Source organism: Populus euphratica, unplaced genomic scaffold, assembly GCF_000495115.2.
Source record: "Populus euphratica unplaced genomic scaffold, PopEup_1.0 scaffold13.1, whole genome shotgun sequence".
Taxonomy (NCBI): domain Eukaryota; kingdom Viridiplantae; phylum Streptophyta; class Magnoliopsida; order Malpighiales; family Salicaceae; genus Populus; species Populus euphratica.
Window position 1 is genome coordinate 1,587,612 of NW_011499872.1, and position 26,879 is coordinate 1,614,490.

A 26,879-nucleotide genomic window follows, 5' to 3' on the forward strand; every position below is an offset into this window, starting at 1 on the left:
GGCTTTTGAATCACTTGATTTCGATATCAGGGGATCAAGATGTTCCCGTTTGAATATCTAACGTTTAGATGAATTTTAGGTTTTAAATCACTTGATTTTGATATCAGAGGCTCAAGATGTTCCCGTTTGAATATCTAACGTGAAGGCAGAGAATTCTTTCGCGAGAAGGATATTGACCCGAGTCTGCACTAAAAAAACTCTATTTTTGGCCTAGTTTTTGTGATTTTTGTTCTTAGTTCATACTCTCAGTCATATCAGGATTCTTGATATTCATCATTTTTTGAGTTAGACCCGGAGATCCCTTTCGACCAACCAAATCACTGCTAGATTCTATTCTGTAAAAAGATTTTATCTCACTTCGATTTCTTCATCAAAGTTTTAGTCCTAGACGTGTAAATGAATTTGAGCTTTCAAATCACTTGATTTTGATATCAGAAGCTCAAGATATTCCTATTTGAATATCTAACGTGAAGGTAGAAAATTTTGCCGCGGGAAGGATATAGCCCAAGTTCGCGAGACTAATTCGAAAGATTTTTTTCTGGACCAAGGACTGAATTGAAAAGTGTTAAAATAAGGGATCAAATTAAAAAAGGATATTGAAAGTTAGAGAGGGGGGCTGGATCATCATAAATGATTGGATTTTTACCACACCGAATAAGGAAAACAAGACTTTGCAGCTGCACTCTCCATCTGATTTCTTTCCCTTTTTCTCTGCTGTTTTCCTTTCTCATCATGCCTGATTGTTGGAGCTGAAGACCACATTTTTGTTGCCTCATTTCAAAGGGAGTAGCTGACCCTATGGAAGGAAAGAAAAGAGCCACACCATCCTTCAAAACTGGAAAGAAATCAGACGTAAAACACCAACACAAAATCATAATATTGTAGTTTCCTTTTATGTTTTTTTTTTACTGCAAATCAGTACGAATTTGCGTCCTAGGATTAATGCATTGAATCCTTCCTAAATAGAGATATGTTAGACTATATATAAGCCTCTCTAATGACCTAGGGCAGCAGAAAAAAAAAAAGAGAGAGCAAAAAGCGGCAAAAAAATAAGAAAAAGAGAGGACAAAAGGGAGAGGAATGAAAGCAAGAAAGGGAACAGAAAAGAACAAAAGATGTAATGCAGAAAAAAAAAAGAAAAACAAAGAGGTGTCACCGTAAGGAAAAAGAAAAAAAAAAGACAAGACAGAGAGGGAGAGGGAGTTTTGCTCTAAACTTTGACAGCAACGCTTGCTTGATTTTATTTCATCTTCTGCAGAAAATAAAATAGTGAGACCTGTAAGTAAGTCTTAACCTTCTCCTCCCTTGTTGCCTTTACTGTTTTGTCTTTGCTTTGCACATTTATTTTCAATTTTAGACTGTACAATGAACGCTTCCCTTGTGTTGTTTCTGTCGTGGTTTTGAGTTTTGGATGGGTGACTGTTAAGAGTTAGCTAGCCTCTGTTTTTTTCTTGCTTCCCTTGTGTTGTTTCTGCCGAGATTATCTCTTTTCTTTTGCTGGTTCAGAATTAAGGAACCCGGGAAAGGGGCTGTTGTTTTCTTCATCAGTAGCTTCTTTTTCTGTTCATGTCCTTCCATTTTTTTTTATAATCAGCCAAGTCTGATTTGTTTTCTAGCCCGAGATATATATGTGCTATAAAAGCATGCCATTTCAAGTTCTTCTTGTTTGTATGAAATTAGCATGGTAGTTTCTCCCGGATTGTAAAAACTTTAGTCATGAGTCATGGTCACATGCAGTAGGATTTTGATTTCAAAATTTCAGTTTCAAAACTTTGGTTCCCTCGTGTACAAAATCTTAAGTTGATCTAGTTTTGAACGATTTTTGCTATGAATTGTTTCAAGTTTCTTGTAGTTCTTGTAATATGAATGATGGTTTGCTACTTTCCATTATGGTGTTTATGTCTAATCATGATGTTTGTTTTTTTTTTTAAATATATAAAAAATATTTTCTTGTGTGTTGCATACGACCAATACCCTAACATCTTTTTGAACTTCCTCTAAAAAACAAATATTTGAAGTTTTGAAAAATGTGTTTTCGCATGGATTTCTTAAACACAAAAATTATTTTCTTGTATTTCTGGATTTTACAACATGTTTGTAAAACTTCAAAGGGTATTGGCCAATATTAAAAAAATATATATAATAATCTTATTTTTGGGGGAGTTCATCTATTATTCATCGCTAATGTTTGGATAAAGAAATCCTTAAAGGATGAATATTCAAAATATTATTGGGAATAATTTGTTATTATTCACTATTAATATTCGAATAAAAAAACCGGAGTGGTAAATATCCAAAACAATTTTCTAGGAATAATAAATCTGCACACATCCTTGAAAGAAACCTTGATTATAATCGAGGACATTTCAATTTTTTACTCCACGGTTTACGAGCCATGAGAGTATAAAACACTAAGACAAAAAAATAGATACTAAGACTAAAAAAATAGTTTTTTTAAAACACCCTAGATTTCTAAATTTTTGTCCCTCCTCTTTGCGATTTACGAGTCGCAAACTCTTGAAGTACCAAGGGAAAAATGAGCTCGTAAAGCACATGGAATCTCCTTGGATTTCTATCTTAATAAATTTAGTTAGAATTAAACCGAGAAAAACTGATGGGATTTTAAAAAAAAAACCAACATCATAGCAATTATAAAACAAATCAAATACCAAACAGCTTACCTTAGGTAGAGCGTCTAGGGGTGCTAACACCTTCCCTTTATAAAAAAAAAACCAACACCATAGCAATTATAAAACAAATCAAATACCAAACAGCTCACCTTAGGTAGAGCGTCTAGGGGTGCTAACACCTTCCCTTTATGCAACCAGTTCATTGTCTTAGAATCTCTGAAAGACCAGTTAGGTTTTCTAATGACCATGATACTAGGTGGTGACTCCCTTGTTTACAATAAAACAAAAGACCCCGAAATCAATCGATGGTCGTTGCTCCGCCGCAAGGGTGCGACATAATGTACCAGCCTACAAAAACCTTCTGCTCCGCCGCAAGGGTGCAACATAATGTACCAGCCTACAAAAACCTTCTTTGTAGTTTATCACCATTTTTATCACTCCCTTTGGCATTAGAAAAATGGTCATATACAGTAAATAGGTGAAGCAGTAAGGACAGATTTTAGAAGGCAAGTTCTACATGATCATGTTTAACATCCTGCCTTTCCACGTTATTGGCTTCCACGTTGAAATTCTTCTCGGGTTAGCACCTAAAGGTAAGCCTAGGTACCTGAAAGGAAGAGAATCCCATCTACAAAACGCTGCATTAGCCATTCCTACAATAAAATCTACAAAACATTGCATTTAATTTGGGTTCATACTTGCAACTTTTTTTGCTTATTACATTATTTTGTTTCTTTTTGTTGTCTTATTGGATTCCGCCTGCATCAATTTTTCCATAAACATTAGTTCACTTTATCTGCTGCTAAACTATTTGCTGAATTCTTATCATACACATTTTGTATTAGAGAATAACTTTTGATTTCACTGTTCTGCCAATATCTGACCACTTGCTTTAGAAAACAAAGTTTTATCTGACCACTTGCTTTAGAAAACAAAGTGAGCTCCCCTTCCAAGTAAGCTAAAATACTTGTTCCAAACTAAACGCTACTTCAACTTCAAGCTTGCAGATCGTTTAGAAATCCTATAAGATAGAACCGTATTTTTCTGAAGATGTGCATTACCTAAGTAGAAAACCCCACATTTACCAATATTTACTTAGAATGGAGGATAAAAAACTAGAAATTGTGATCTCTTCAGGTTCAGTCTCACATTCTTTCACTAGCTGTGATGAGTGGTTGAGAAAGATGACAACTGAAATTACGGAAGAAACTGGTGGCAATTACCAACAGAAAGGGCTAAAGGTTCCGAGGGTTCCATCGACGTTTCGTAAAATTGAACAGAACAAGAAATGCTACGATCCCTCGATGGTTTCCCTTGGACCCTATCACCATGGGAAGCAAGAACTCAAGGAAATGGAGGAGCTCAAGTTTCCGATGGCACGCCAGTTTGTAAAAGATTGCGAAATGCCCTTTGAAGCAATGTGGAGCAAGGTGAAAGAATTAAAGATAGGTGCAAGTAAATGCTACGGGGAGGACATAATAGCAAAGTTCAACAAGGACGACCAATTCAACCAGATGATGTTTCTTGACGGTTGCTTCATTCTCCAATTCCTCATCTGCTTCATGCAGATGCCCGAAAATCTGAAGATAAGCAGTCATGATGCAGTTTTGGTTACACAGGACTTGTTTTTACTAGAGAACCAACTCCCTTTTTCTGTTCTCAAATCATTGATGAGCTTTAGGTACAAAAGGTCAGATCAGGGAGGTGGAGAAGGGATGAAATTGTTCGCAGATTTCTTCAAACACATTCGTGCAATACCTCCTAGAAGAGAGTCGTGCAGGGATAAAATATCAAAAAAAATTTGCAACTTAGTTCCAAAATCACTATCAAGTCTAAGTGGCCTAAGCGGAGATCAACATGAGCCAGCCCATCTTCTCGAGTTTTTCCATATGCAGTTCGTGGGACACCAAATAAATCTCAGTGATCATACTTCTCAGACAAGTTGGCAAGAGGATGATACTCGAACGATCTGGTACAGGTATTATCCTGCCGAGGAGCTTAGGGATATTGGAATCCACTTCAAGCCAAGTAAGACCAGTCATTTTACTGATGTTCAATTCAAGCCAACATGGCTTGCAGGAAGACTATATATTCCTCCATTAAGTATAGATGACTCAACTAAGTCCTTACTTTTAAACTTGGTAGCCTATGAAGCAACCCTCGACACATCCAAAGATTGGATCACATCTTATGTATGCTTCATGGATTCATTGATTGATCATCCTGAAGATGTGAAGGAACTGCGATCCCAGGGCATACTCCTCACTACTCTTGGAAGCGACAAACAAGTAGCAGAACTCTTCAATGAGATAGCAAACAATATAGTGCCCAACCCCTATGCTTTTATAAAGGTTAAAAGCGCCATCGAGTCGCATTACAAAAACACCTTCAAACGATGGATCCTCCATTATAAGGGTCCTATTTATGGTATCATTATTAAGTATTCTTTTCTGTATGGCATTATAGTCACTGCCTTAAAGGCCTATGTATCAGCAACTCCCCCGACAACATTTGGTATCTGCAGAATCCCAGATACAAATGTTACTCATTACCCTTAAATACTATATGAGAAAAATTCTATGATGGATGGTTGTGACGGCTTGAGAATCATAGAATTTCTCGTGTGAGTTTTTTTATCCTTAATAATATGAATTATTTGGATGTTAGTGTTAAAAATAAACTAGGTTTCTAGTTTTTATGAAAAATAAAAGGAACTGTTTACCGGTTAAATTAAATGAATCAATTGACTAATTAAGTTGATAGAATTACTTCTTCTATTTAGAATAGGTTTTCATTGATTAGTTTAATTATTTGATTGTCTAGGACTTTAGACCTATAAATAGGCTTGTAATTAGAAGCATAAAAACTAAGTGTAATAAAGAGAAAATATGTATTGAAAAGAAAACAATTAATGAAACATTTATTCCTCTCAAATATTTTTCTTGTTCTTTAGTTTTGTATCTTTGCATTATTATCCATAAACTCCTGCCACACATATTTTCTCTTCCAAAAGTGGTATTAGAGCTTGTTTTTATTGTTTGACATGGCCACTATAAATTTCTCACTTCAATGTCCTAGTTTAACAAAGGATAATTATGAAACTTGGTGTATTTATGTAAGAGCTTATCAAGGTTTCCAAGATGTGTGAAAAACGGTTGAAAAGGCTTTAAAAAGCCTAGAGAAGGAGTGACATTGACTTCAACTCAAAAGGAAGTTGTGCAAAAGACATGAATAAAGGATCAACAAGCACTCACAATCATCCATCAATGTATGAATCATTTCACTTTTGAGATAGTGGCTAATGCAACCATCTACAAGTAAGCATGAGAAGTTAGAGGAAAATTTATGAGGTAACTTTGAAAAACTACATACTTGAATAAGAGGGCATTTCAAATTACTTTGCTAGAGTATAAAGAGATATGAAGAGAAGATGGAGGAAACACATACATATGGTATAAAAGATTCTACGCTTGCTACAAAATAAATTCCATTATATGGTGGTTGCGATAACAGAATCGTAAAATATAGACTTTTTACTATTTAATGACTCATGAGAAAACTACAAGTCCATGAAGAATGAGTCAATGACATTAAAAAATATATGGGTGCATAAGCACTCTTTTTTTTAAAAAAAAAAAAAACTATTCAAGATATGGGTGCATAAGCACTCTTTTTTAAAAAAAAAAAAACTATTCAAAAGAGAAGCAAGATGGTTCTAGATATATTCAAGGAGGTAGAGGAAGTGGAGGAAGAGAAAAATTTAAAAGAGAAGGCTGAAACAATCTCAATAGGTTAATTAGTTGACTGAATGAAGCAAATTGGTCGACCAGTTCAACTAACAATAGCAATCTTACCCAGGTTTGACAAAACAAAACTTAAATGTTGCAATTGTGAGAAGAGAGATCATTATACCAAGGATTATTGGAATCTAACTAGAAGGGTTTAAGAGAATGTCAATCTTGTAGTAGAAGGGGAGAAAAAAGTCACTTTATTACTAGTTTATAATGATCAAATGCAAGAAAGAAAAAAAAACATGTGGTATCTAGACAATTATGCCAACAATCACATGTGTAGAGATAAACACAAGTTTATGAAGCTTAATGAATCAATTAAATGTAATGTCACCTTTATAGATCATTCAAGGATTTTCATCAAAGAGAAATATACGATTCTCATTAGATTGAAAAATTGTAGTAATTAATTTATTAGTAATGTCTATTATATCTCAATTATAAAAAGCAATATATTGAGTTTAAGATAATTATTGGCGAAGAGTTATGAGATTAAGATAAAAGATCTTACTTTGACATTACTTAATATTTGTCATGTGTGTATGCCATCACAATGATCATCCTCCCAGATTGAGATTTTTAGGAATAATATGGATGGAAAGGACAATGAATTATTTTCTTTTATTAGTAAAAGAGGGAGAATGAAAGTTGTCACATAGTATTTTGGTCAGAAATTCTAACTGGTTTTAGAGTCTAAGTATGAGGATTGATTAGGTAAAAAAAAGATATTAACGCTCCTAATATACCTTACCTAAGATAAATTGCATTATTTATTTGTTTGATGTAAACTAAGATAATATTATATTTTTTTAACTTTTGGTCTATATATGGTTTTAAAAAAGTTCTTTTTAAAGATGTCTTTATCTTATTAGATTAAAATTTAACCATTCTAATGCAAAAATATAAAAAAACTAAAATGATTTTTTTTTAATATCAAGAATACTTCTTACATATAAGTTCTAATGTATAATCATAAATAAGTTATGATACCCTTTAACTAATTCTTGTATTTTTTTTTCAAAGTATGATAAAAATGCAATTTTTTTATAAAAAATAAAATATGCTTGAAAATTTTAGAATGTGGCCATATGCAAAATAAAAGGAATTTTATTATTTTTTAGGCTTTATTTAGCCAAAAACCTCATTGTTTCTTGTAATAAAACTACCAAAATATGTCTAAGGGGTGTTTGACAAACAAACCCTTAAAAAAAAAACTTTATCAAAAACATGGAAAACTAAATAGGGTCTTAAATCCTTGACTTGATTTTGACTTAACAGGGTGACCAAAAGTTTTATGTTCGATCATAAACCAAATAAAAAAATCCTAATTTGACTTGAAAGTAATCCAAAAACAAAACCAAAGTAAAAAAAAAATAGATTAAACAAAAAAAATGCAACAACTAAAAAAATTCTTAAACAAAATGGATCAAACACCAAAAAAATAAAGAACATTGAAACCCAAATCTAGCAATGTAAAACCTAAATCAGACCAAATACTGTAAAAACAAATGCATATACATGTTGGAAATCATACAAGAATTAATAATCTAGCATCTATTCACTTCGATTATTACTTAAACATCACGATTCTATCAAAATGAGTTTCGATTCAAAACCAAAACTTTAGGATTAAAATCTATCAAAAGTTGTTATTGATGCTAATAAGCAATAGATTATTTACTAATCAATCATAAAGAAATGTCATGTGCAAAGAAATGGACCAAAACTGGTCTGAATCAAGGGTCTATGGCAATGTTTTTTCCAAGAACATGAAGAACATGCCCAGACCTAGCCTAACAACCTGAAGTCCAAATTAGACAAGATACAGTCAAACAAAAGGCACCTACATGCTGAAAATCATGTAAGGATCAATAATCTAACATCCATTTACTTCAAATATCAAAGAATAAATATGATTTTGTCAAAATAGGTTTTGATTTAAAACTAAAACTCTAGGAGTAAATTTCATCAAAAACTTGGTATTGATGCAAATAAACCCTAGATTATCAATTAATCAAGTTGCCGAAAGGGTTTAGTGCAAAGAAATGACAAAAACTGCTCTTAATCATGGAGTTAAGGTAATGTTCTTTCCAAAAACATGGAGAACATTACCTAGGAACCTAGCCATGAACTTTGCAAAAAGCAACCACCATCAAGCTAGACAATTATGTTCCTGGCTTCTAAAGCATATTTTCTTTAATCCAACATGTCACACTACTATACACATATATGTACGAATATAAAAAAACTAACAAATAAAATTAAAACATCAAAATCATACACGAGTAACCAATTTTTTTTAAAAAAACTATCAATTTAAAACAGACTACATGTTCATGTAATATGTATTCAAAATTCATTTTTCTAAAATCATTTTGGTCATAAACAGACCCAGCACAATTAGAAAGAATATCCATTGCATAAATAAGCATTGCTTAAATTAAACAAAAACTAAAACAACACTATATATTTATAAACAACTTAAACAATAACATTATAATATCAAAAACATAAAAAATAACTTTAAAAATAACATGGTAAATAAAGATCACATCAACAAAAAGATGAATACAAGTTCATTTATTAAGCATTTTAAACATTTTTTCTATGCTTTTAAATGTAAATATAAAATAAAAGACAAATAAAAAAAACTTTAAAAAGTCTAAAAGGCCTGCTTTCGTATCAAAAAATATACTTAGAATAACTACTCTCTCTTTTGTTTTTGTTTTTTAAAGCTTTTCCTCTCATCAACTTATACCCTTTCAAAACTTAGAAAACATTTATGTTAAACTCTTGAACCTTTACATTTATAATTTTTTATTCATATTTTCCTATTTTTTCTCCCCTCCTTCCTTTTTTTTCCCCTTCTTTATAACTCTTTTCTTAAACGAGTATTTATAAGGTTTTACTAAGGTTTTAGGAGGTATTGAATCTATTCTAACCTCTTGATCTTGAGGTAAATGTTGTAAACTCTTGATAATAACTTTTTTAAGAGCCTTTTATGTATGAACATATGAAAAAAAAGGTCGGTTCTTACACAAGTGTGTTTAAGTCATGGTTGATAAGTTGCCTATTTTTGAAACCTCGTCAAAGCAATTTTGACGTTATCATCACTTGAAACCACTTGAAGTTGATAAAGAAGATTCACACCTTTTATTTGGATCCAACCTTGTGTAATTTGAAGGTTTGTAGCTTTATATTAATTCATTTGAAGTTGTCAACTCGATCAGCCAAAACTATCAAAACAAAGGCTGGTCTAACAAACAATGTGTTACTTACATTCTTTTCATTAAGTATGAATGATGCATTATTTAAGGTTTTTAATTTGAGATTAACAAATTTCAATTAAGTCCATGTTCTTTCAATTTCTTTTAATTGCACCTATAATTGTCTCCAAACTCTTAATTTCATGCAATTTTACCCTTGTCAAACTCAATTATTAGCCCCTATGTTGATTTTCTTTTTTCATTTTAGTCATTATTTTAGCAAAGAATCATATGTTTCATGATAAAAGTAAGCACATTGATACAAGATTTCATTACATATAAGATTGCATTATAAACAAAAAAATTGAAGTCAAGTATGTAAAGACCTAAGACCAAGTCTATCACGACCCAAATCCTAGGTCCGTGACTGACAATGCAGGAGCGGTGTCGAAAGGACACCCCACCTACGCTAAGCCTCAGAATGGACATATCAAAAGAACAAGTTATTTAAAAATATGCAGCATTTCATAATCTTTAGAAATATTATATTATTTAAAACTGATAAAACCAAAGGATATTTCAAAACTCTTCATCAGTAATTAAAACAAAAACAATAATCCATAATACTTATTACATTATCAAAATCAAACTTAATTAAAACAAAGTAATAATGAAGCATCTAAGATATCGAATCGAAACTAAAAGGAAAGCCTCACAAAACAAGTAAGGCATACCGGCCAAAACTGAAGAAACAAGAACACTCAATAAAGTCTACCTACTATAAAAAACTAAGAACCTGAAATAATATTAAGAATAAGGGGTGAGTTCAACCAACTTAGTGAGGGAATAATATTTAATATACATTTTAGATATTTTAAGTATTAATAGTTTGCAAATTGGTTTATCTTTATATACATATACATGTACATACTAAACATATTATCATAGAGTAGTGGAATATACATGTCAGAGATCAGATGACATTCAAGAGTGACCAGATGACACCCGAAGATGACCACTATGGGATGATTAGTTGCCACAAGTTGATGCCTCTCTCACCAGCTAGATATATAGAATACTATGTGCACATAGGCTAACTACTCTTTGTTAGCATGAAGTTACTAACAAGTCCTATATCAAGGCATAATAGATATTTAAAGAATAATTAACGAAACGTATATCATATCAAATAGAATTTAGTTTGACAGATTGCGAGTGCAAATTCAAGGATAGATGAGTACTTGAAAAATAAAGCAACATATATAAATATTCAAGAGATTAACTAATCATATTCATCATATAATCAATATATATATTTATTTATATTATATGCATATTAAAGATTATCCCACTCAACTGAAAAATATAGAACTAAAAGGAATATCAAATGAAAAACTCGAAAACCTATTGAGGATCGTTAAGAGAACCTACAATAAATATATGAAATATACTCAAAAGCAACTCAAAGCAACAAAATTAAAAGATTCCAATGCATAAAATAAAACCAGGTTTAGTCTCTTAGGTTTAGGGACTAAAACGACAAATATCTAAAAGAGGGACCAAAACGTAATTTTACCAAAACTAGACCAAACTATAAATACATAAACCATACTGAAATTTCACCCATAAAACATCCTCAATTCTGTCCAGAATGACATAGGGACCAAACTATATTTTTAAAACTTCAGGGACTAAAATGTAAATTCCTAAAATTGAGGGACCAAAATATAAATATTTCAAATCAATTATCAAATTGAGACTCATCATCCTTAACTGCATAATAACACCATCTAGAATCTCAAAATATATTTAGGGGTCAAATTGTAATTTTTTCAAAGTCTAGGGACTAAACTGAAATTTTCCTAAATCAAGGACAAAAATAAAATTTGATCATCTTCAACTCAAGACCATTCTGTCCATATTTTACATCAAGGTAAAAATTGAATTTCTTAACCATAAAATTAATTTAAACAAATCAACTCATAAATCCTTCCAACAACATACTAATTAATCACCTAACATTAAACCCTTAATAATCATCAACTAATCTTAAAAATATAAACTTTCAATTTTTATAAATCTTAATATCTTATTTAATCATTCCATAAATAACTATAATTGAAAGTAATATGAAAGAGAACCACTTACTTGCTACTTCCACCTTTCTTAAACCAAATATTCAAGATAAAAAACAAAACTCTTTGGTTTGAGGAAGGGAGGGTCACGGTGGCTACATGAATTAGAAGAGAGGAAAGATATTCTCTTGCAACTCTTTCATAAAAATCTAGGTTAACTTAGGTTAGGTTTGGGCTGACTTGAGCTTAGATTTGCACCAAAAATTTGGGTTTTACAAAGTCGCAGATATTTTCACTAAGCTACTCAAACATGATATTTTTATAAAGATAAGAGATATACTGAGAGTTATAAGAAATCAAGTTTAAGAAGGGTGTTGAAAATAAATTAGATTTCTTGTTTTTCTGAAAAATAAAGGAATCAGCCAACCGGATAAGTCGATAGAATTACTTTTCCTGTTTAGAATAAGTTTTTCTTTAATTAGTTTAATTTTTTAATTTTATAGGATTTTAAACCTATAAATAGACATGTAATCAGAACCATAAAGAAAAATTATGCATAAAGGACAAAACACTTAATGAAATATTCCTTCTTCTCAAACATTCTTTTTATTCTTTAGTTTTGTATCTTCGCATTATTGTCCATCCATAAGCTCCTACAACACTTATTTTGCTTTCAATATATATATATATAGTTCCCGAATCATCTTCTCGGGATTGAATTTTTTGTTGCTTTCTTTGCTTTATTGTTTGATATAGAAAACTGTATGTGCGGATGAATTCTCGATGCATTTTTCGGTTGCTATGTCCATTAATTTTTTCGCTTAAATTTTTTACATTATTTATTGGTTAAACAATTTAAATTATCATTGTAAGTTATTAAAAATTTAGTCTCCAAATTGCAATAGATTAACGCTTATTAAATTATTTGCTGGTAGCATGTTATTCTTTCAATACTTGCTTTTATTTTTATATTTTCTTTTATGAAAATTATTCTCTGTTACTTCTTTAATTTGCGATTTTCAGCTTCTAATTTCCAAATGATGATTGTTTTTTTTTCTTGAATTAAAATCTAGTGTTTCAAATTTAAATTGGGTTGAAGTCTTGGAGACATATACAGCCTCCGCATTGTTATGCGTGGCTAGGCTTTGACATCATCCTCCTACCACTAACAACGTGTGAATGCAAGCATGAACCATGTCACCAACCCTCGGCAGTCACCAAACATGCGGTTCATTGATCCAACGATTGATCGAGCTGAAGGTTTGAGATTACAATTGAAGGGCATACATGCATAATATATTGATCACCCTGAACACGAACCAATTTAATCAACAATGTTTTGGAAAAGTAAAAGATACCAAACAATTTTGGAATACACAAACAGGGAAGAAAAGCTAAGTCCTGGGCAGCACAGGAATCTTTAACAGAAGTCCAATTAATTCTTTTTGCTTTTTTTTTAACAGTGAAATTTGATGAAATAATGTTTTAACTGAAGCAACCAAGTACAGACAATGTTCCAATCCATAATTACTACAAGCATGCCAAACTGTTGATGCAAAGTGAGATTGATTCCAACTTCCATGCCAAAGAAAAGCACTGCTACCCAATTGTTTGAAAGATTTTGACACTAAATTTTGTTTTAGGAAGAAGTCGATATATTGAAATTTTGACACTAAATTTGATAGAGAATATTGTTCCATTGAAGTAACAACGTAAAAGAGAACATTCCAGTGCATAATGATTGGAGCTGTACTAACAACGTATTTTTGTTTTTGGAACTGTACTAACAACGTGTTACACACCAAAGAGATAATGCAAGCCAAGTGGTTACTTGAGACTAAGGGGTTTGCTCCCTTTATGGTCTCAGGTTTGAATCCTTGGTTGCTCATATAATGGTCACTGGAGGCTTACATGGTCGTTAACTTCAGGGCCCGTGGGATTAGTCGTGGTACGCGTAAGCTGGCCCGAATACCCACATTAATCTAAAAAAAAATGAACCTAACTGTTCCAACTTATTTCCTTGCCAAAAGAACTTCTAGCCAATTGTTTAGAGAAGCTGAAAAGAAGGTTGTCGCCAGTTTCCTTGTGCTGTACAAGGCAGCCTTTCCTAGTACTCATTTGGACAGGGAAAAGGAGTTAAACTTCGTAAAGAAAAAAGAGCAAAAGCGAAAAAGTACTAAACAAAGAAGAATTAATTCTTATCAGAAGGCATAAAGCCTCGAATAAATTGTCTTACGTAAAGCATATGCAGATAGGAGATGCGAAACATGACGCCTTAATGAAGCCAAATGAAGCGAGATAATCAAGCTCAACTTTTTATGTGCAGTGTCAAGCTACAAAATTCTGGAAGTTGAAAGCCAAGGCAAGTGCGCAATACACTTGATTTTATCAACGCGCATCTAGCTGGTTTATACGGTCATACTTGAAATTGTTACAAAATTAATTTAATTAAAAAAATTTAGTTGTTTGGTAAAATTTTAAGATATAATTTATATTATTTTTAATATATTTTTTTTAATAAAAGTTTTTTAAATTTAAAATTTACACAAGTCTACATTACCTTGTACTTATTTTTTAAAAATAAATAAAGATAATGAAATTCAAACTCGTAAACGCTTGATTATCAAGACTCTGATATTATATTAAAGAATCAATTTAATCCAAAATAATTGAGTTGATTCTTTGACGTAGTATTACAGCTTTAATGACCAAGCAATTACAAGTTTAAATCTCACGACCTTTATTTATTTGATAAAAATTAACTATAAGATAATGTATGTATGTGCAACTTTTAAACCCAAATAGTTTTCACTTAAGAGGTGTGTTAGATAATAATATAAATTATATTTTAAAATTTTATTTAATAATTTAAAATTTTAAGTTGAATTGGTTTTTTTAAGTAAATATTTGGAAAAGATAACGTTATATACATGGCAGATAAAAGTGATTAAATTAACCCCACACTCAAACTCAATACTTTATTCAGGTTGTGAAGCACGATAATGTGTACTTTTTTAATATTCGTGGGTAAAGTGATTTAGATAATCTAACACAGTGACAAAAGGCATATATTTAGCAGCATAAAATTAAACTTGCTTCTAAGAAAGCTAAAATCCTTAGAATATGACTAGAGGGACATCATCTATATATTGGAGACCAGCCCTTGTGTGTTCTATTTTATAGTCATATATATTATTTGTGTATCAAAGCAGATAGAAGGCTTTGTTTTGTAGGAGTATTCTGAAATAACAATGACTACAGAACAACATAATATTCTAGTTGGACAAGAGGAAAGTTCTAAGAAGTGTCACAGGGTTCCGAGGATATTTCGTAGGAATCCATCCAGCAACGAGGATTGCTACAATCCCCTTGTGGTATCTATTGGTCCTTACCACCACAAGGATGATCTTAATCATGAGCTTGCTGAGATGCAGAGCCGCAAGAATGAAATGGTGGAACAGTTTGCCAACAAGAGTAGGAAAACCAGGGAATTCTTGTACAGAAACGTGGCAGAATTGGCCAACTCTGCAAGGAAATGCTATGATGAAGATTCAACAAAAGACTTGGACGACAACGCATTCACGGAGATGATGCTCCTTGATGGTTGCTTCATTCTCCAATTTATCTTCTGCTACTTGCGCGAGCCTGATAATCTGAAGCTAGGTAATCGAATTCTTGCTTATTTTGTTAAACGTGACTTGTTCTTACTAGAGAACCAAATCCCTTACAAAGTTCTTACGTCGTTGATGAGCTTACGGTTTGATGGAAACGTCGTTGATGAGCTTACGGTTTGATGGAAACGAAGGACAGGAGCTGATGGAAAATTTCATGGAAGAAGTTCGTGGACTTCCCAGAGGAAAAAGTGGAGACATGGAGAACAATAATCAACCAGCCCATCTTCTTGACTTTTACCACAACCGATTCATGGGGAAAAGAGGCCAAGAAAATCCCTGTCGAAAGGGTGTTGGTCAATGGAGCTCGTATCGTTCTGTCATGGAGCTGAAGTCTGTGGGAATCCACTTCATGCCAAGCAAGACTGATACGTACACAGATCTCCGATACAAATCAACAATGCGTGGCGGAACAGTCACACTTCCTCGAATAGTCATAGACGATAGCACTAAGTCCTTGCTTTTAAACTTGATGGCCCATGAAGCATGCCCTGGATCAGCTGAGGGGTTTTGGGTCACTTCTTGTTGGGAATTCTAACCGGTGATGTTCTGATACTTGCTCATAGGAGAGTCAAGCACACTGACACAATATTTAACGTGGTTCGGCAAAACCACCTACATCCATGGGAGAAGTCAATATATTTAGAGATAGAGAAAGAATACAAAACAAATACATGGAGGAGGAGGATTACACCCTCTCATACTCAACTTTCAACTCTCTTTGCTGCACTCGCAGCTGCTGCAATGGCAGCAAGGCTGCTGCCATTGCAGCTCTCTCTTCCTCTCTACTCTCTTCACATTTTCATAATTCTCTTCACTCATTTTGCTCTCTTGCATATGCCTCTATTTATAGGCATTCATGGAGGCTTTTCTTCAACAAAGGTGGCTGCCAACTCCAACTCTTCTTCAACAATGGTGGCTGCCAACCTTTGACATCTTGGATGAGTGCACATGGTTGGTGCAATAGCAAATGGTTGTTGCACATTAATGGCAACCAACCTAACAATCACCCCCTTTGCCATTCATGTGGGGCAACTGTCCTCATTCTTCTTCAACACAAGCTTGCATCTTGCAGTTCTTCCAAGCTTTCCATTTTGAGAGCTTTTATAGCCAAGTTTACAGGTACTTGCCAAACCTTTCAATCATCAGAGTGACCTAAGCACACCTTTTCTCACACAAAAGGATCACTATAACCAGATGGTCTGCCACATCACATCTGAATAGTGTTAACGCTTGTCTTTGGAACAACATTCCCCTTCGAGCGTATCAACCACGCTCAGTCCGGAATGATTCCTCAAGCCTCACATCAAGGCTTACAACACCCCCTCAAACGGATATTTCAAGTGCGACAGTCATTATCTGAGTATCTCAATATGATCACAAGCTCACCACTCTTCCAAGAGTCTACTCATCCAGGAGTTGCACCTGCCCTCTGTTCCACCCTAGGAACCACGCCTTACTTCTCCATGAGTCTCTCGCTCTTAGTCTCAAGAGTCCAGGTAGCTTTCCACCTTTAACCATGGGGGCAGCCCATAAAAGGTTGATCCATATCTGTCTTTATACTCTGAGTATTACAATGCCATTACCGAGCTCACCACCTTGACAAGAGTCAACTTGTTCCCGCTTAAAACCCAATCTCCTAGCCAGAACTTCTTAGGCCATATCTATCCATCGTACTGTCTTTTCGTATATGCAACCATTTGCTAGCTTTGTTGCGGCTTTCCTTTACAAGTGATCTGGGGTATCCTGGTTTTATACCTGATTTCTCAATATCTGGCGAGACTACCAGTGCTCAGATTCGTCAAGATTGGTCTTCATCAAATTTTACTCTCCACCTCAAATTGTCCAAATGATCGGGTGTCCAGAGTGTCCCAATTTTAACTTCCCTCAAGGCAATTAAAATTCCCCACATAATAGTTCAACACATGTAATTGGGCAAACATGTGTGATTTCTTCTTCTTCAGCTCCATCGACCACCATGATGACCATCAGATGCCTCCTAATCGGGCAATCTCTCTTTAATAATTCATCACTGCCTTTTATGATCTCAATCTCAACGATCGGACCATACCATTGCATCCAGAACGATCAAATTAGCTGGAAACAAGTCTGAAATCATCCAAATCGCACTTCAGACGGCTAAGATTTGATCAAAACAATTATGGCCTGATAAACGGCCCAGATTCAATCTCAAAACCGGTTGCACGTAGACTCTGCCACACAGGATCAAAATCCAGGGGGCTGACGTGGATGTAATGACGTGTCATCCACGTAGGGCATATATGTCAACCAAATCTGACGTGGCAGTTTGACTGGTCAAAGTGCTGATGTGCCAGGTGATGTGCCTGATGACTGTGTAGAACTGCTGACGTGCCTAATGACGTGGCAGTTTGACTGGTCAGAGTGCTGATATGTCAGGTGACGTGTCTGATGACTGTGCAGAACTGCTGACGTGGCTGATGACATGGACAGTCACCCCGCCAGCGCGTGCGACAGTTTCCGACGTCCGATTTCGACGCGGTTTTCACCAGTGGCTTCGTCTCTTCCTCCTCTACACAGTGGTATGGTCAAAACACAATTTTGACAACTTTCATTTTTGAGCAAAATCAAACACCACTTTAAACCGAACGCTCTGATACCAATTGTTGGGAATTCCGACCGGTGATGTTCCGATACTTGCTCATAGGAGAGCCAAGCACACTGACACAATATTTAACGTGGTTCGGCAAAACCGCCTACATCCACGGGAGAAGTCAATATATTTAGAGATAGAGAAAGAATATAAAACAAATACATGGAGGAGGAGGATTACACCCTCTCATACTCAACTCTCAACTCTATTTGCTGCACTTGCAGCTGCTGCCATTGCAGCTCTCTCTTCCTCTCTACTCTCTTCACATTTTGATAATTCTCTTCACTCATTTTGCTCTCTTGCATATGCCTCTATTTATAGGCATTCATGGAGGCTTTTCTTCAACAAAGGTGGCTGCCAACTCCAACTCTTCTTCAACAATGGTGGCTGCCAACCTTTGACATCTTGGATGAGTGCACATGGTTGGTGCAATAGCAAATGGTTGTTGCACATTAATGGCAACCAACCTAACACTTCTTACGCATGGTTCTTGGACTCATTGATTGATGACTCTGAAGATGTGAAAGAACTGCGGAAAAATGGCATATTATTAAATATTCTTGGAAGCGACCAAGAGGTTGCAGATCTCTTCAATAAAATTTCCAGTTTCATGGTGTTCAACCCTAATGCTTATGGTAATGTTAGATCCAGCATCGAGAAGCATTGCAAGAATGTCATCAAGAAATGGGTAGCAGAGTGGTTGCATAATCATTTTAGCAGCCCTTGGACCTTTTTGGCATTTATGGGTGCAATCTTTGCCCTCGTACTTACCTTCATCCAGACCTATAAAACACTATACCCAGGTAACCAGTAAGATTCCCTTCGGAGGTGATGATGCATGCGACAGCTTCCAATGTTCAAATCCTAAATTCCATGTAGGTTTTCTAATGGTACCTGAGACGTCCCTCAGCATGATACTACGTGTGTGCTTGTGTGTGGTTTTCTTTAAGTTAACTAGAGTGTGACTGTCATGTATTCATTCTGTACCTCTTATTTGATTTCCCTATCTTTGTCAAATAAAAACCTGTTTATGTGATTCAAAAATAATTGTTATAGTTTCGCTCATGCATCTGATTTAATTTTTATCAAATTAGTCTGTATATCTTTGATTTAAAATTTATAAACCTGTGTTGGATGGTGTAATTCTTAACCAAAAAAAATAATAAACTTTGAGGAAAAAGATATCATGATTAGGAATGAAATTCCCAAATAAATAAGTTTAGCAATGTTGATTATTTGATAATATTTTTTTCTTTTTTAATCTTGCTAATCTTTTTGCTATTTAATCACTAAATTAATTTACTTAAAGTGCTTCAAAATCTAATTACTAATTAGATTTAATCATTGGTTCATCACTTGTTAGATTACATCTCATAAAATGTGTCATCCACTGTCAAACGAAACTCAAATCTCAATTATCTAATTTAGTAATATTATTGTTTCCAATCTAATCTAGGGGTGAGCATTAATTCAAACCAGTTTAGTTTATAAATAAAAAAACCCAACCAAATTGGTTTCTTTTAACATTTTAAACTAAATTAAAATGAATAAAAATAAAAATCAATCAATTTGATTTGATTAAGTTAGACTTTGCTTTTATTAAAACCAAAAAAATTTAAATAGGCTAGTTTAACCTTGTTTTTATTAAAACCAAATAGGTTTAAATTGGCTAAAAGTTAAAAAGTTAGGCTATTTTTTTATGTTTTTGATTTAGTTCAGATAAAACATGACCAAAAAAAACTTTTTGATTTTAAAATATTTTTGGACATTATATTATTTTGTACTTAATTTTTATTGTACAAAATAAAAATAGTGAATAATATAAACATATAACCACTTAATCAATAAAACTCTAATATCTTGTTAAAAAAAATTTTGTTAGATAAAGTGTCAAAAAAATTTTATATTATCCTCTAACAATAAATAACCTTGGTATTCTAGTTAGATTTATTGTGTTAGTTTTTTCTATTTCTAAAATTGAAAGCCTAAATTGAATGAAATTTTTTTTTGTTAAAATCTCCTAACCACGTTATCTAACAAATTCAGAAAACCGTTTGATTCGGTTAATTTCAAGCAAATCAGTTTTTACCGATATTCTAAATAATCTGGTTATTTTGCTCACCTTTAATATCAGTTGCGCCATTCCAAGGTCCACAGAGATTGCCATCCTCCTACCACTAACAACGTGTAAATGCAAGTATGAACTGTGTCGCCAATCCTCTGCGGGCACAAACATGCGGTTCGTTGATCAAACCATCGATCAAGCTGAAGGTTTGAAAGTGCATGCATACAAATTTTGATCATCCTAAACACCAGGAACCAGTTTAATCAACAATGATTTAGGAAAGAAAAGGATACTGAACAAATTTGGAATACACAAACGAATTTAGGAAAGAGAAGAAAATTGTCTTACGTAAAGCATATGCAGATAGGATGAGAAGCATGACGCCTTAATGAAGTTAAATGAAAGCGAGAAAATCAAGTCAACTTTCTATGTGCAGTGCCAAGCCACAGATTCTGGAAGTAGAAAGCCAAGATTGTAGTCACAAGTGCGCAATACACTTGATTTTATCACCAAACATCCTAGTTTATACTGCCGTACTTGAAATCGTTCGAACCAATGGTCACCCCTAGTGCTGGGAAGGTTGCAGGTATAGAATCTGCCGATGGCCAATATATATGTTGAGGGGGCACCATGACAGGTGAACATCACAATCCACGAAAAAGAGAGATCTCTTGTGAGCAGCCGTTTGCAGGATAAGTTGAAGACCTTGGAGGATGCCATTTTCGAGGGGTTGCATATACAAGAAACCAAACCAAAGATACAAAAGGTTCCATTAATTGATGTCACGCGAGAAGAACTTCAAGAAGTACTATGAACCTATGTTTATCAAAATTGATCCTATCCACCATGGTAATTCCAACTCAAAACGATGCTGAGAAGCTGAAGCTTAGACTCGCAGGTCTCTTCATCAAAGAAGATAGCTTAGACAAAGAATACATGTTCATCAAGATTAAAAACGAGATAGAGGAATTCAAAAGGGCGTCTTGATGAATCTATGATTGATATAGGCAATTCGAGAGTCTGTTAACAGTGAAAATTAAGTCCTAGGCGAATCAGGGCATTGAGAAATGTTACAGTAACCCATTGACTTTCCTTGCTATAGTTGGTGCAACCATGGGACTTTGTTTAGAGTTTCATTCAGGCTTCGTACGCTGTAAAGTCTTACAACCCAACAGAAAATCCATACTTTTGGCATAGGCCCTTTCTGGAATCCATCACCCATTTGATTCCATTTTCATCACTGTATTAGCAAATGTTTGTAGTCAGAGGATGTTTCAGTCATGGTACCTGTCTGACTCTGTGAAACAACATATGTATCTAACTGAAGATCTATTGATTTCTGAAAGTGGTGGCGTTCATAATTCATACATGTCCTTCACCTATAACAAATGAATGCCAGTATATGCAACCTGGTTTATAATTTCAATCCATGAAACTTCCCTATTCTTTAATTCATCATCTCCATCACGTCAACTAAATTTATTTTACATCCAAAAACAGCCTAAAAAGACCACAGTGAATGTATTCCCTGCATCACAGCTTCTTGGTAGTAATAAACACTTCAATCCGTTCATTAACATATCATCCCTGGTTCTCATAGAATTGTCTTGCAGATATAACTCGTTTTTCAGGCATTATTAACTGAATTTCAAGCAGCATCCAACAAGAGTTCTAAGTGAATGAATGGTAATCAAGTAAAGAATGAATTTATTCTATACAACGCAGGGCATCAATCAACAAAATGATTTAGAAATGTACTTTTGGAAAAACAAGAGCACACCAATGAATCTACTGCACTTTGCACCCACAAGAAACAAGTGTGTGTGAGCTATGGATTGGATACGCAGTTAACATACAAGAAAATAACAGGTGGTTCATAGTGCTCTATTCACAATTATAGGGAATAGCACAGAAATTTCAGTATGTAGATGCAACAGATTTAGAAGATAACTGACTCCAAGTCATCTATTCTCTGTCCTGTATTAAATTGTTGGCCATATTAACCAAAGGAAGAGTTCCCTTTGCCATAATCTCTAACCTAGAAGTATTAGAAGCACGGGAGAACAGTGAAAGCCCAAAAAGTACAAGCTCAGGTAGAAACAGTCGAGATGACAGGAATCCGTGCCAATAATGAGGTTCCAGATCAAAAAATGCATCAAAAAATCTTCTTGTCGCAGGTAAATCAAGCGTAAGCAAAATATCCATACCAAAACAGAAGAACTCTCTTTGTCTCCTCCTCTCAATGGGCCATAAATCTTTCCAGACTTTAGCTGATAACTCACTTCCTGAAAAGCTTCTATCAGAACCAAGATACTGAACGATAGAATTAGCAACAATCGGTGCAGCTGCTAGAGTTCTTGCTACCATATACCCAGTTGAAGGGTGCACCATACCGGCTGTACCACCAATTCCAACTACTCTTTGGGGGAGCACAGGAAGAGGTCCCCCCATTGGAATGACACAACGCTCATCTTCCTCTATGCTTTTCACTTTTATACCTAGGTGCCTTAATCTGGCCACCATCCTTTCCTGTATATCTTTCATTGGTACTCCAGGCCTAGCTACGAGGGAAGTTTCTTCCAGAAATATCCTGTCTGATGAAAAGGGCATGGCGTAGAGGAAAGTAGGGGTCTTGCTGTTTCTCTCTTTTAGTTCCAGATTGTTGTTCAGATGTGAATCTCTCCAATCCATAAAAACCATCTTATCAACATCAAACGGGTGCTCTTCTACCTCTGCCAAAATTCCATAAGCCACTTGGTAACCTGGATTATATGGCTTGTCATATTGAACAAGGCATCTAGAAAAACCAGTTGCATCAAGAACCACGACAGCTTGGATTGTGACACCATCATTGCAAATCAATAGAGATTTGGACTCCTCATGAATAACCTTGATAACTTTAGCTTGGTGAAACTTAACACCATTGGATATGCATTTCTGTAACATTTTGGACTTCAGCAGCTTCCTATTAACCCTCCCATAAGGCCTATCAAGACCTTTTTTTGTCTTGTCATTAACATAGACAACAGCACCAGACCAAGTGGTATCAAGGCAGTCAAGCAAATCCATGGCATCAAATTCATCAACCCAAACACCATAATTATTAGGCCAAATCAACTGAGGAGATGGATCAATCGAAATAACCGAGAGCCCTGCCTCCGAAACTTGCTGCGCAACAGCAAGCCCTGCAGGACCTCCCCCCACAACTGCAAGGTCAACTACAAGGCCTTTCGATGGGTCATACATAGGAAGATCAAACTCAAGATTTTCCTTCTTGGTTTCTGGTACAAGCTCCAAAAGTGCACTACTACTAGCCTCAACACAACCATTCCTCCCCCCTTTTGAAAAAAACTTTTTGGGGCCAAACCCAAGTTCCTGGATTTGAATCTTTAAGGAGCTCGAATTACTAACTTTCTCCAAAAACCCATGAAATTGAGACAAAAATGCAATCTTGTTATGTGTTTTCAACAAAGTATCCATAGTTCTTCCACTATCCCTATCAAATATCCCTCCAAAATCCCAACTGGGTCCCTACAAGTTTCTAAAAACTCAAGGCTGTCTTCAAGAATCTCTCAGTTTCAAACTGAGATGCCAATCCCTGGCAAAACCAATACACTATTATCAAAAGAAAACAAAAACCAGCTGGGTTCTTACATGGACTCAAATTATCACCAACTAGTAACAAAAACTACAGCAATATATAAAGAACAACAAATCAAAGATTCTTCAAGTATCTGGGATAATCAAGAATATTAGTAACAAGAACATAAGGTTCAGAGTTAATGGCTTACCAAAAAAAGGGAAAAAAAATCTTTCCTTGGAGCTCAAAAGAGTGTCATTAAAACTTTTTATACTTTTTCAATCTCTCTCTTTTCCTTTTTTCCTTTTTTCTTTTCTTGAGTGACAAAATCTGGTGAAAATAGAAGAAATATACAGTGGATGATGCTATGGCTTATCTAAAGGGTTCCCCAATTGCCATCCAGACAATGACCAGACAACGTATGTGAACATGAGACGCCACTACATGTTCATTAATATGGATGTCAAATATCGACAAATTTTATTGGTTTTAAAGTTAAATCAAATAATTCGAACATGAGATTATAAAAAAAACAAATTTTTTAATTCTAAATTCTTATCACTTTGCCATCACATAAATTATTAATCCAAGGATATTCTTAATGACCTGTCGTGTGGCTTTGGAAGGTTGTTCTTTTTTTTTTTTCATTTTGAATGGAAAAACTACATTATGGCCATTCAACTATTAATAAGTTTTGAATTAGGTCTTCCACCTGAAAAGGGTTCGATTAAACCAATTCATTTACACAATTGTATCACGATTAATTTTATTGGTCTTGAAGTTAACGATCATATAAATTTTCAGTGATCATCATATGAGCAACAAAGGACTCGAACCTGAAATTACAGAGGAAACAAACCTTTTAATCCCAAATCCTTACCACTAAAATTACAAAAAAATCAAATCTCTTAATTTCAAATCCTTACCACTTTTTTATCACATAAATTATTAATCCAAGGATATTCCACTAAAATTACAAAAAAATCAAATCTCTTAATTTCAAATCCTTACCACTTTTTTATCACATAAATTATTAATCCAAGGATATTCTTAATGACCCGTCGTGTGGCTTTGGAAGGTTGTTCTTTCTTTTTTTTCATTTTTGAATGGAAAAACTACATTATGGCCATTCAACTATTAATAAGTTTTGAATTAGGTCTTCCACCTGAAAAGGGTTCGATTAAACCAATTCATTTACACAATTGATGAATGTGATAGATAGTAGTCCTATAAAAAAATAGATTTAGGGCTGCTATTTGCTGCTTATACCTGCAACAAATTGCAGCTTCTAACTTCAATAACTTTGTTTTGCTCTCAATAATACTTTGATTTCTTTGTGTTTATCTATTTAAGATATATATATTCAATGAATGAGTCTTTTCTACTCTTTTGCATGGGCTGTCTTTTTTTATAACTCTTAGGTTATGTTTGTCTATGCGTTTTAAATTATACTTAGCATTAAAAACACATAATTTTTTTATATTTTTTTAAGTTAAACATCATTTGAACGTGATATTATTATATAAATAAATGGTAAGTGGTAACAGGAAAAAAAAAAGACTTGAAGAGATATTTGACCCCATCTACTTGTTCTCCAAGTAAATATCTATCAACGAATGGATTTTTTTCTTGAATTCTTTGAGTTTAGGATTTGGCCAAGATGTTCTTTTACAATCGTTAATAGCTTCTGAAGGCTTTGTAGTAATTCGTACCCATGCATGCATCTATCCTGTGTATAAATATATATGAATACCTAGAATCGTGAGATGTATAATTCAAAACTAAGAGAATAATGTCTTCTCTTATATCATTTGTTGCGAGAATTTGTGAGGTGACTTGGTTGTTTGTGGTTTTTGGGTTTTGAAAGAGATTGTTTTTGTGTGTGTGTGTGTGTAGTAAAAGTCTTTGACAATACCAAGTTCTTTCTGATCTTTCATAGCTAAAAAGTTTAATTGACTCTTTTTACAGGTTGGAATACCTAATTGAAACCTCGGTGATAATTGGAGGGTCCAAATATAGTTTATTTCTTTTCTACTAGATAGCAAGTCATTCACACGGGATGGATTGACAAGCTAATCCAAAAAACAAATAATTCAGTTTAACTTTTAATAATAATAATAATAATGCTAAAGTAAGGGAGGCTTTGTAGCTTATCCTTTCACTCTCCCAGTACCAAACGGGTCAAACCCCAAAACAACAAAACCACAGCCACTGCAAGACCCAAGGAGGTCATCAATTTAGGCATGGCAACCTCATCAAGCGACGATTTCTCAGTATTTGTGTTAGCATCAGATTTAGGCATAGATGCTAGACCCTTTCTCACAAACAAAGAAAGGGAACAAAATCAAGAAAACCCAGAACCTGAAAACTGGCACGATTGTTCTCAGGATTTTATTTCAGATGAAGATTTCTCTGATCTTGATCTCTTGCAGTTCTTTACCCTTCAAGGTTCTGATAAGTCTGGAAACCGTATCTTTCGTATTGTTGGCAAGTACTTTCCTGGTAATGATAACAAAGACGCAGTCTTTGTCTTACCTTACCCTTCTGAAAAGTTTGTTTATTTCTTGGTTTTGAGCGCTTGTGTGTGAGTATTTGGTGATTTTTAATGACTTTTGTTAGTGGGCTCTGTCTTGTTTTGTTTGAGATTGTTATAAAATTGATTGATGGCTTTGTTTCCCTTTTTACTGTTTGTGTTATTATGAGAAAATTTTGCAACTATATGTAGATGATTATGTCTTCTTTTTTGCCTTAATTCTGCCTATCCTAGAATTAAGTGGTTTTGTTTGATTATACCGTGTGTCTCTACTTGAGTCTCGTCATCGAAGTTATGACTGGTTTTTTCAGTTAGCTAAGTTCAAATATGCTCAAAGTTAGTGTCTTTCAGTTTTTAAGAAGAGAATTGAGAGATATTGGCTCACATGATTGACATTAAATATCTAGTGGAAGCCAGATTTTTTTTCTTTAAGGATTATACTGGAGAAATTTACTCTCTCGCAGAATGTTATTTTGATTTGATTGTCATTTTTATTCTGTTTCATCGCTTCTTTTTTGTGGCATGCAGCTCAAGTTGTGAGTGGGGGGCGACTTAAGAAGAATATTTTCCATAAAATATGTAGTGAGTTACCTGAGGGACCTCTCTGCATTGTTTACATGCACAGTACTGTGCAAAAGGAGGACAATTCACCAGGTGTAACTATCTTGAGGTGGATTTATGAAGAGCTTCCTGCTG

General features: G+C 34.2%; 4 protein-coding genes across 5 annotated transcripts in view; 3 read left to right on the plus strand and 1 right to left on the minus strand.

Annotated features, from left to right (window-relative positions):
- Positions 1 to 3,678: 3,678 nt before the first annotated feature.
- LOC105127626 (UPF0481 protein At3g47200-like) lies at positions 3,679 to 5,213 on the plus strand. Its single transcript, XM_011028991.1, has 2 exons — positions 3,679 to 4,658; positions 4,776 to 5,213. The coding sequence occupies exons 1-2, from the start codon at positions 3,731 to 3,733 to the stop codon at positions 5,186 to 5,188; spliced, it is 1,341 nt and encodes a 446-aa protein (XP_011027293.1). The 5' UTR covers positions 3,679 to 3,730; the 3' UTR covers positions 5,189 to 5,213.
- Positions 5,214 to 14,953: 9,740 nt separating this feature from the next.
- On the plus strand, positions 14,954 to 15,911 carry LOC105127679 (uncharacterized). Its single transcript, XM_011029054.1, has 2 exons — positions 14,954 to 15,365; positions 15,454 to 15,911. The coding sequence occupies exons 1-2, from the start codon at positions 14,954 to 14,956 to the stop codon at positions 15,909 to 15,911; spliced, it is 870 nt and encodes a 289-aa protein (XP_011027356.1).
- A 5,849-nt stretch (positions 15,912 to 21,760) lies between these two features.
- LOC105127625 (lycopene beta cyclase, chloroplastic/chromoplastic-like) lies at positions 21,761 to 24,082 on the minus strand. Its single transcript, XM_011028990.1, has 2 exons — positions 23,862 to 24,082; positions 21,761 to 23,668 (listed from the first exon to the last, which is right to left on the minus strand). The coding sequence occupies exon 2, from the start codon at positions 23,548 to 23,550 to the stop codon at positions 22,036 to 22,038; it is 1,515 nt and encodes a 504-aa protein (XP_011027292.1). The 5' UTR covers positions 23,551 to 23,668; positions 23,862 to 24,082; the 3' UTR covers positions 21,761 to 22,035.
- Positions 24,083 to 25,768: 1,686 nt separating this feature from the next.
- Positions 25,769 to 26,879, plus strand: part of LOC105127623 (SEC14 cytosolic factor family protein / phosphoglyceride transfer family protein) — a 4,679-nt gene continuing 3,568 nt past the window's right edge. The window contains exons 1-2 of one of the 2 annotated variants that reach the window (XM_011028989.1): positions 25,769 to 26,152; positions 26,712 to 26,879. The exon at positions 26,712 to 26,879 is cut by the window's right edge and continues 1 nt beyond it. In XM_011028989.1, coding sequence (XP_011027291.1) covers positions 25,894 to 26,152; positions 26,712 to 26,879 — 427 coding nt within the window. In that variant the 5' untranslated portion in view covers positions 25,769 to 25,893. The remainder of the gene's footprint in view (positions 26,153 to 26,711) is intronic. The other variant, XM_011028988.1, reaches the window with a different exon arrangement.

Coding starts and splice junctions, on each gene's coding strand:
- LOC105127679 (XM_011029054.1), top strand. CDS start 14,954: ATGACTACAGAACAACATAATATTCTAGTTGGACAAGAGGAAAGTTCT. Junction 15,366..15,453: donor GCCTGATAATCTGAAGCTAG/GTAATCGAATTC, acceptor GTCGTTGATGAG/CTTACGGTTTGATGGAAACG.
- LOC105127625 (XM_011028990.1), bottom strand. CDS start 23,550: ATGGATACTTTGTTGAAAACACATAACAAGATTGCATTTTTGTCTCAA.
- LOC105127626 (XM_011028991.1), top strand. CDS start 3,731: ATGGAGGATAAAAAACTAGAAATTGTGATCTCTTCAGGTTCAGTCTCA. Junction 4,659..4,775: donor TGGAATCCACTTCAAGCCAA/GTAAGACCAGTC, acceptor TAAACTTGGTAG/CCTATGAAGCAACCCTCGAC.